Below are 10370 nucleotides of genomic sequence, written 5' to 3'. Positions count from 1 at the left end.
GCAGCGCTTACGGATTGTCACAGACAGCTGGTGGCGGTTCAAATTTAACCAACATTATGTTATTTGATCTTATTTTATATCAATCAACGACAACAATCCCTAAGGTATTGCAACTATCCCTAAGGTATTGTGAAATTACCGTCATTATTATAAAAAATCCAATGATCCCTCTTGAATTTGAGAAATAGAAAATACAATGTTTCAAAGAAGCTGCGTATTAGAAAAGAAAAGAAAAAATATTAATCATGGGAGAAGACAAGTTTAATGTTTTTGATAAATAAACCATAGTGATTTCAGTTACCTTTTGTTTTTGTTATTATTTCTGTAATTTTTATTAAATTGTCATGCTAGGTTCATTGTTTGGTAGATGCAAACAATTAAATATATGTTAATGATGCAGTAGAGAAGTTGATAAGGAGTCAAGTTCGAAAGAGTCGTTGGCTTGGACACTTGAGTTTCTTGGATTCTAAATTGAGGGATGTGAACGGGAGATCAAGAGTCAGAGAAAGGTTCCGAAGATAACTAGTCAAGTTCGATAGAGGCGTTGATTTTTATTTTCTTGAAAGGTAGGCTGTGAATTAAAAAAACAAATTGATAACTAGCTACAACATTTTTTTAATAAAAACATTTAATTATAAATTGAAAAGTCTATAGATACATTTAACTAAATAAGTTAACATTATCTGTGTCAATAAAAAAAATATTAAGGTTTTTATTCGAATAATTTTTTTTAACACAAAAAAATAAAAATGAATATGCATTTGTTATCAACATGGTTTATAACTTTCAGTAAAAAATATAATTATATATATAAAAAAATCAATGCTTATATACAGTAAAATAAAGTGAAAATGTAAAATCTCAAATTACATTTTTATATAATAAAGAAATAAAACAATGTTATAATTGTTATAGTAAAATACTATTCAATTTTAGTTTTGTACAGTAATTAAAAAAAAAAGTGTAAAGAAAAAAATTTACAAAAAAATTAAAAAAATGAAGATAATAACAAAAGGAATTGTAAAAATAGAACAAGTATAGAGTAATAAATATTAAGTGTAAAGAATAAAAAATAAAAAAAAATTCTAAAAAAAATGTAAAGAAAAAAATATTAAAAAATGAAGATAAGGAAAAAAAAAATGATAATAAACATGCTAAATTTATTATAGCTGCGGTAAATGTTTTTTTTTAATTCAATTATACTATTTTTACATTTAAAAAGGTTTCGTTTTAGTATATTACATGTATAATAATGATTTATCTATGAACTCCATTGCGGAAAGCGGAAAACGGGATGCGGGCAGCTGCAAAAACTATTCTCTTCAATCCACAGTTTAACTGCTTCAACCTTCTTTAAGGTATCCACCAGAACAAAACAGTAAAAGAATTTCTCAAGGTACAGATGAGAATTATTTTGGTAACCTTGTTGATGATTTTTAAAATCCAGTTCAATTACATGCAAAATAATGAAGCCGAGATGGGCAATAACAGTAAGTAGAAACGGAAAACCTTCGAATACCAACGGATTTACAACAAGAATAAAGCGAATATCAAGCTTAATCCTACAATGAATGACTAACATCAGTCTGCTCCCATGTCCAGAAAATTGGGGTGATGACAATTATTTTTATAGTGTTTTTGGATTGTTTCAATGTGATGATATCAAAAATAAAATTTAAAAAATAAAAAATATTATTTTATATTCCTTTTTAAAGGTCATTATTGGATGAAAACTCTTTTTTTCTTCCCTAAACAAGTCTTATTAAATGAAGTTCTACAATCCTGATGGAAAAGGGAGTGAACTTCTAGTGATATATTCATCTTATGGATATCATTTTGTTATTTTTTTTCTCAGATGTGATACCACCAGCTATGCTGCTCATAAAACCAACAGGCAACAACTTCTGTGGCCATTTTTCTGATGCCTGCATGCTTTGACAGTTTTTAACTGAACAGCGAGGTCGATGCTGTTCAATACTGCATTACGGCCTATTGCCACCTCTCCAAATTATGTAGCAACCTTGAACGAATGTATCTCCCTTGGTTCTCTCACAGTTGGTTTTATGTTTTGATTCCTCAATGATGTGATAGCAGTGACGGTGGCACGCGTCATTATTAGCCAAGATGCTGCTGTCTATGACCGCATGTATTGGTTTTCTGGGCTGATCAGAAACCAAAGAAATCCAGCTGCTAACTTCCTGAATAGATCGGATCCTCATAAAGGCTTCAGCATTCAAATCGTGCCTTGGCCATCCAGCTTTTGCTCACCTTCAACAGCTGTTTATTTTGATTGAGGAAATGTATGGTATCCGCCAAAAAAAGTGGAGATATTGAATTGTGATAAAATTTTGTTAATCAGGATTCGGGTAGTGATGGATTTGTGGCGCCTCTGGGATCTTGTTTCGAGCATCTGTAGAAGACCTAACAGAGCATATTATGATTTATCATGTATTTTAATGTCATGCAAGATGATTAGTAGTTTTTGTTTGACTTTTCTCAATGGCAGATTCCCCTTTTTTAACACTCTGATGAAAATACTCTGTTATTGGCATACCAGCGTCATTGCTTGCTTGTGAAGCTTGAGCGTTAGCATGCTGGTAGCAGATTCGGCCTGCCATCCACTATCCAAAATCCAGCACGAGGGAGACGTTTCCATTTTTCTTTAATGCTCCATCCCCTCAATTTTCACTTCTTTGCAGGGAAAGCCACCTCTATTATAAAAGGACTCCGTAGCCATTTCTGCAGCTGGTAAAGATCCAAATATTTCTGTTTATCACTCGAACGTTGACCGAATGTGAATGAAACATATAACCATCATATTTCATACATATTCGATCAATATTCGAGGGATAAACATGGAAATATTCTATAAGCTCTGCGTCAAGCCAGCCAATCAATGGGATGCTACCCAGGTATTTCCAGCTTAGATTTTAGACAGAAAAAAGCTACATCTTGATCAGCGTCACCTGAAGGCTGGAACATATTTCTAGGCCTTCTCCTTGTACTAAACATGTACGATCTGTTAGTACAAGAGGGATGCAGTACAACATTTTGTGTTAGTACGCAAAGGTCAGTAGTACATAACCAAGTCGTAAAATGTTACTGGATCAGGATGGTTTCTGCCATGCCTCGTTGAGTCTAAACCCCAACCATCTCATTATTACGTACAATGACTTGAGAACAAATCTTAACCTTATCTTGAACTCCTGAGAAATGATCTCAACCGTTGAGTAAGAAGGTTGAGGTGATCCACGAAGCTTTATGTCTCTCTACCTTTGAAACACTCTCTCAATTTGACCCAGAATCTGATGGAAGATAAATGGTTAGTTGGGTTGCTTGAAGTGAATGTATCCTAACACTTGTGTGCCTGGTAAAAAGTGAGTTGGCCACAGTTCCTTTTATACCATCTCATTATTAGCATAATCCAGGTCCTAATTTTTTCTTTTTTTACAAGAGTAAGGTTTGAACTCGAGATCTCTCAGGACGAGAAAAGATACTAATGAAGATTGAGTTACAGTTCGTTGGCTGATTCATTAACTATTTAACATCCCAGATTGCTACCTGTCCTTGGACTTCAGACTAATAGATTAAGGGAAGAAGGATTCCCGAATCAGTCATTGACTATGTACTCTGAAAAGTTAAAATAACGAATCATTAATTATTGGCACAAAAGTCCTTGCTCATTGAATCTAGTTTCTCAATAAAAACCATGTTGGAAGAACTACGCTGGGATTTGCGGTTTCTTACTTGTAGGGTTATTTTCTCAAGATAAATTATCTGATCCGATTTTGACCAAGAAGTTGCTGCTAGTAAGCAGCAGTACAGACGGTGTGTGAATCGATTTTTTGCTTGAGGGTTTGGATCTTAACATGCAGTATTTACTCCATGCTGGTTGCTGTTAGTTTCATGTGAAAGGATCAGAATCGTATCTAATAGCTTAACTAGAATTTGGGGGAGTGCTGAAAGCTGAAACCACATCGAGGTTTCTCTTGTTTTTGTTTGTGGTGTATAGATAATTAAATTCATCAAATCTGAATTTTATGATCATGATATCGTATAACACAATACTTGTATAGTCGTTTAGGACTATATGTGCTAAACCATGTTTCAGGACTATTTGGAGCTTGAACGTGAACTTTTAAATTTGAAGTGTGATCCCCTTCAAGTCCATCTGTCGACTGTTTCATTGTTTGATGACAAGCAGTTGGCAGCTGCCTCTGCTACGAGGCTTAAAACTTGACTTCTAATTCTGGCATATGTTTCTGCAAATTGTGAATGGATAGTACAGGACAGGCTTGATGCTAATCTATCAGCTACTGTCAATTGACTGAGATTAAATTCGTTATGATATGCCTTCCTGATTCAAATCCAGCTAGCCCATAATTCACCAAAAATGCTATTTCGAGTTCTTACTTCCTCCTGTTGGAAAAGATAATAAAGTTTCCAGTTCCATGTTTGTCTAAGAGATTTCAAGTAAATGCTTACTTAATGAAGGTAAACTGTGCATGGCTGGTCATTGGAGTTTGGCCGTTCTTTCAGGCAGTGGCAGATGTGTTAATTGGATGACTTCAGAATGATGAAAGAAACAGCAAAGAAAAGCTAGAAACCTAAAGTGATTGGATCTTGATCCTGAATTTTTCCAGTGTAGTTTTTGATGTATTCATTGGTAGATAGCTTGGATTATAAATCTAAATCAAATGAAAACAATTAAGTAGCTTGCATTATCTATTTCAATTATTTTTTCTATAAATTTCTGCAATTTTGTATAGACCACTGCTAGATGAAACTCATGTTACTACTAGCAGCAGTATAACCCCCATCAGCAAGAAGATTGTGTGCGGTTATATACCCGGCTTCTTCATTGACAAGAAACAGTACAGATTGTGCCATGTCTTCCAGGCTCGGACTTCTTCCTCTTAAAAGACTCCCTCTCTCTCCAACAATCTTGCTCACTTCTTCAGGTTTCATATCCTTTTTCCCAAGGATCTGTAGGCACCAACAAGCATCTCTGAGGCGATACACCATGAGGGGAAATGCAATTGACACGAATTCCATGCACCCCTAGCTCACACGCAGTGCTCCTCGTCAATCCAATAGTAGCCTCTTTTGACATTGAATAAGGATGTGATCCAAGGCCTCCCATGATGGCTGCAGAGCTTGACATGCATATGATGCAACCTCCTTTCCGGCCTTCGATCATGACCCTTGCAGCGTACTTGATTCCATGTAGAATTCCGTTGACATTGACACAGAGCAGGTGCTTCACCTGCTCCATGTCTATGTTGGTGATGCTCCCTTCAGTGCCAGCGATTCCTGCATTGTTGAACATGATGTCTGGTTTTCCTTTCCATGTCAGTGCAAGATTTGCAGCTGATTCTACATCGGCTTCATTTACAACATCACAGTGCATGTATCGGCCTGATCCAATGGAATCAGCTGGGGAGGTTCCCATCTCGTCGAGTATGTCAGCAATGATAACACTCGCTCCATTTTCTGTGGCTGCCAAATCCCTCTTGAACCACCAGTTACAACAATAACTTTGCCCATCAACCTAACAAGCAAAATTCAATCATCCAAGGTAGCATTTTACAATTGGACATGGGTGAGATTACAATAATCCATCAAGAGGAGCACAAGAACCCTCATGAGGTTTAGATTAAATATATATATGTTTCATCATTTTAAATTCGTATGCTAAAATACTTGATCTGAACATTTTGGCATTTAAATTCCTTGAGGATTTCACTTCAAATAAGTTTCAGGAACTTGGCTCTCCCTGGAGAAAAGATAACCTCAACAAGGTCATTTAGATGATAAATAATGCTGGAACTCCCCTCTTAGAAGATATCCTCAGGACATCATCACAGTGTTTATGAACAACATGTGGCTCCATTTCATACCTAAAATGCCTTTTAGCAACTGCATGCTTACTTCACACACACACAAGGCAGCTCAAATTGTGTAGAGAGTTTAGACTAGTGGTGCTTTTTGAGAGGTTTATATGGTTCAACTTCTTCTTTTTCATTTTTTATTTTACTTTTTCGAGAAGAAGATGTTTATATTTTACTCTTACATGCTCTCTTCATTCCTTAAGTGCAACCACTTCCAAACTGTATGGTAGCAGAGCTTCGTTTTCTTTAATATCGGCGGCATCCTTCTTATTTAAAGGAATACAAAATGAAATGAATGCTTATATATATATATATATATATTCAAACAAGACTTTGAAAGGTAAATATTCGATCTAAGCAACTTGCCGGTTCATGACATTGAGAATTTTTCCAAGTGGAAAATTTCGCAAGCATATAGGTCGAAAAGTATAGCCATCTAAAAAACAGGAATTTCAATTGAGATCAAATTAGTAAATACATTCCGTAGTCGTTCCAGATTTAAATGATGTTAATATTATAATATATGACAATATTTTTATCCATTGAAAGATTTTTTAAAATAAAAAATTATATCTATTTTGTGTTTATAACATTTGAAACTGGGAATGGAAATATATTGTACTAGTGTAAATTATTATAATTTCACAAGAATTGAAATATTTTTATTTTAAGGTTTGCAAGTTATTTCTTCTTCGGAAATATTAAAATAGAAACTTGCAATTTGCAAGGGTATTGCAATTATAATTCTAACTTTTATTTATAGAAAAAGACGGACTCCAAAATTGAAAAGCAGAAGGCCAAAATAGCCCAATTAAAATTAACCGAAGCCACAAGTCCACAATCAAGAAGCCCACGCCACTATCCTCCGGTTGCTAAGGCTCCAGAACGTCAGGAGGACTGAAGTCTAAGAAAGAACGAACATTGCATTAGGCTTCGCCAGGCCAAGCCCCGAACGGAATCGAAACAAAAAGGGAGAGGAGAGGAGAACAGAACAATCGGAGGAGAGAAAGAGATGGAAGTGCCAGGATCATCAAAGCCAATGATAGCAACACAGGAAGAAATGGTTGAGGCAAGGGTCCCAATTCCATACAGAGACCAATGCGCCCATTTGCTGATCCCACTGAACAAGTGCAGGCATGCTGAGTTCTTTCTTCCATGGAAGTGTGAGAACGAGCGCCATGTTTATGAGAAGTGTGAGTATGAGCTTGTCATGGAGAGAATGCTTCAGATGCAGAAGATCCGTGAAGCTGAGGCCAAACTCAAACAATCACACAAGCAAGGAACCATCCCTCTCATCCCGAAGACTGCAAATGCTTAGTGTTCTGGTAAGTGGGTTTTTTCATAAAATCGGAGTCTTGATTGCTTTTTGTTGGATTTGGTTCGTGGGTTTTGTTGGGCTTTTTTGAGAACTTTGGGTGGTTTTGTTTAAGTGGATTAGTAAGTTTTGGTGTTGATTATCTAATGTGGTTTATGTTGCGGTAAAGCTTTGCAGATTATTAGGGCAAAATTTGGATGATTTTTTGTTTGATTGTGATTTAGGGGCTTGCCTTCCTATTGTTTGGTTTTCTGATTATCAATCTCTACAGGTTACTGATGAATTGTGATTTTTTCAGTGAGTTATTGAATTTGGAAATTTGGGTTTTGATTATATGACTTAGGTTGTGGTCTTGTCAGTCAGTAATTGATGGTTTTGAGCTTAAAGTAATGCTTTCTTGATGAAGTTTCAGAACAGTTTTGTAGGAGGCATCTTTTGTTTTCCTCTCTTCAGTGCTGCTAGATTATTTGTTTTTTTAATTTGTCTGTGTGTTATCTAAAGTCTCCATTAACACAAAGAGATTAGAACAATTTAGTGAACTAGGAGCCTAGGACTAATATTTAGTTTGGAAAGGGTTTTTAGGTTTGATTGGTTGTGGAGTGACGATTATTAACATGAATTGTGGAAGGATGCCCGGACCTTAGTTGGTGATGTGATATGTTAAGGCAACTCAAGTAGATCTGCTAGTTCAATATGCATGAGATTGTTCAATTTTTCTTAAAGCAAGAATATTTTTTCTTAAAGCGTATATTTCTCAAAGTATTGTGGATGGTTTCCCCAATTCCTGTGACCTTTCTCTCAAAACATTATAGTTAAGTGTCGGAATAGTTTCATTCATGTGCTTAGTTTCTTGTGAGTAGCTTGTAGTTCTATTGAATTTTTCTATGACCTCATGTATTATTCTAGGGATTTGATTGGTTGTGAAGTGGTGAATGTTGCTTCTGCAAAGTTGAGGTTCAAACATGGGTTGTGTAGCATATGCAGAACACGAAGGGGAAATTTGAAAGGGTCCCAGACTCTGGTTCATATTTTGATAGGTTGGGGTACTCGTATCAAGATGGATCGACTAGTCCATCCTAATAATGTCATTCAGCCTATTCTAAGTCCAAATGCTCAAATTTTGAAATGCAGAATGTATATGGAAGCCAATCATTTTACTTTGTATGTAATTGAGGAAATCCCTTTGTCATGTGGAACTGATTGGTGATCACTTCTCCATTTTTCTTCAGGGAACATTTTGGCAGTCGTAATCATGTGAGATGACAATCAGATGATTTTAAAGTCTCCCAAATTTCTCTATTAGGAATTTCTAGTTTCAGTTAAATTTGCAATCAATTCTAATGATTTGTTTTTTTCTTGCAAGAAATCACTAATTGAATTGGTAACTGTGATTTATTTTTGGAATCAGAGCCTGTATATTACTTTAAATTGCTACCTACCTCTGACTCTAGTTACTGAGCTACCTATACAACTAATCTAATGTAATATAAACAGACTCCTCTTGCATGGGGAAAAAAGAGGGGGTTAATTTCAATTATCTTTAGTCTTTGTGGTTTTGCAATTTAGAAGTAGGATAAACATTGACAGAAAGCCTTTGAAATTTTCTTCAGGAGTCCAAAACATCAATATGTTACTCTGTAATAAGTTTGGATGCGAAGAAACTATTAGAAGCAAATTTGGTACAGTAATGCTCAGTGCAGACACATGTCCCTTACAAAATCTTTTCCGTTTCTCATTTCAGCTCACATCCACTTTGAGAATAGCTCTTATCAACTCTGAGAATATTAAAGAGCAATATCCTTTGCGAATCATTTCTCCATGAGTTCCGTCTTTTCTGATTGTTTTATTTTATAAGAGGCTAAACTGTTGCCCTCGGATAGTGCATGAAAGACCATGACAACATGCATACCAGCAAGAGGTGCAACCAGGCATATTTAGCTTTAAATGTGATAGTAAAAGTATTTAAATTATTAAACCATCAACTTCAAGCAAATCCATAATTCAACCAGTCTTTAAAGGGAGTACCTGCCACATGTGATTATGTAATGACACGTAGTCTTCTTTCTAATTGATTTAGATATTGATGTACATGTTGTAATTGCTAGCAAAGAAGGTCATGATATTTGCCAATAGTGCAGGTGAGATATATTCGTACTTCATACAAGTCAAGTTTTTGTATTACATATTGCGTTTGGTTTTATACCTTCTTAGAACACTTGCAGTCGAAAGATGTGTACATGGGCATTAATGGGGATTGATCCACACATGGCTTGATTTTTCTTGATTGCTGCTGACGGTTTGGCTGTGTTTTTAAGATGAAAGAATAGCAAATATTCATCTACTCTTTATCTTTTGTAGACAGCTGACAATTTGAATGTTGATCTATTCGTTATTTTTTATACATCTAGTTTTCCTCTATGCGGTTACCGTTTACCTCCTACTCTTTTATTTTGTGTTTTGGTTTGTGGTTCTTACTCTGCTGTGCATGTTCTGCCCATTGACACTGGTGACAGGAAGCCTTCAAATTACTGAGATATGGGTCGTTCGGTGTTTCTGGCTGCTGTTGGCGGGAAGTTATTTTATTGGGAACTGTCAATCTGGAGACAAATGTTAAACACTCAATAATTTTCGAATATTTTGGGTTCTGCAAACTTGTTCATGGAATAAGTTCCTAACTAGCACTGACATTTTATGATTTCAATCTTTTACTGGATTTGAATTTGGCAAAATTGAATTTTATGGATGATGCTTGGGACATTAGCGTTGTTGTGTGGACACCGCATGTGCCATGGCTACTCTTTATGAGTACAAAAGTGAGTTTTACATAAGATGTGAGATTGGATTTCCAACATTGTTGATTTTCTTCTTCTTCCCTCATTTTATAGGGCGCTATTAAATCAAGTTGCGTTCATCTTTCTGGTTCTCTGCATCACAAGCGTGTGAAAGAATGTGATCGAAAAATTCTTGGTCACCCCCATTAATCTTTCTTGGGAGTTTGCGAAGCGATTGCATGCTCTTGTACAAATAGATGGAAATATAACATAACCTTATAAATGCTTGATTCTGCAGAGCGCCGTCCCAATTACTGTTGATTTGATTGGTAAATTTACATACCGAGCGTTGGAAGTTGATGCTTCAAAGGACTCAGTTTCGTTTTCTTCTTT

At 35.6% G+C, this 10370-nt stretch overlaps 1 protein-coding gene, 1 long non-coding RNA gene and 1 pseudogene across 3 annotated transcripts; 1 reads left to right on the top strand and 2 right to left on the bottom strand.

Moving 5' to 3' along the window:
• Positions 1 to 1700: 1700 nt before the first annotated feature.
• LOC105123701 (uncharacterized) lies at positions 1701 to 3034 on the bottom strand. Its single transcript, XR_841924.1, has 2 exons — positions 2555 to 3034; positions 1701 to 2421 (listed from the first exon to the last, which is right to left on the bottom strand). It is a non-coding gene; the product is annotated as an uncharacterized LOC105123701 (long non-coding RNA).
• A 1742-nt stretch (positions 3035 to 4776) lies between these two features.
• Positions 4777 to 5547, bottom strand: LOC105123700 (short-chain dehydrogenase reductase 2a-like; annotated as a pseudogene).
• Positions 5548 to 6795: 1248 nt separating this feature from the next.
• LOC105123699 (NADH dehydrogenase [ubiquinone] 1 beta subcomplex subunit 7-like) lies at positions 6796 to 10057 on the top strand. 2 transcript variants are annotated; one of them, XM_011023397.1, is made up of 2 exons: positions 6796 to 7216; positions 8113 to 9624. In XM_011023397.1, the coding sequence occupies exon 1, from the start codon at positions 6904 to 6906 to the stop codon at positions 7207 to 7209; it is 306 nt and encodes a 101-aa protein (XP_011021699.1). In that variant the 5' UTR covers positions 6796 to 6903; the 3' UTR covers positions 7210 to 7216; positions 8113 to 9624. The 2 variants fall into 2 exon arrangements, with proteins under 2 accessions (XP_011021699.1, XP_011021698.1); XM_011023396.1 differs by lacking the exon at positions 8113 to 9624 and adding an exon at positions 9720 to 10057 and having other exon boundaries at positions 6801 to 7216.
• The last annotated feature ends 313 nt before the right edge of the window (positions 10058 to 10370 follow it).

This window comes from Populus euphratica, unplaced genomic scaffold (assembly GCF_000495115.2).
Source record: "Populus euphratica unplaced genomic scaffold, PopEup_1.0 scaffold9.1, whole genome shotgun sequence".
NCBI classification, from domain to species: domain Eukaryota; kingdom Viridiplantae; phylum Streptophyta; class Magnoliopsida; order Malpighiales; family Salicaceae; genus Populus; species Populus euphratica.
This window is presented reverse-complemented; position numbering and strand designations above follow the sequence as displayed.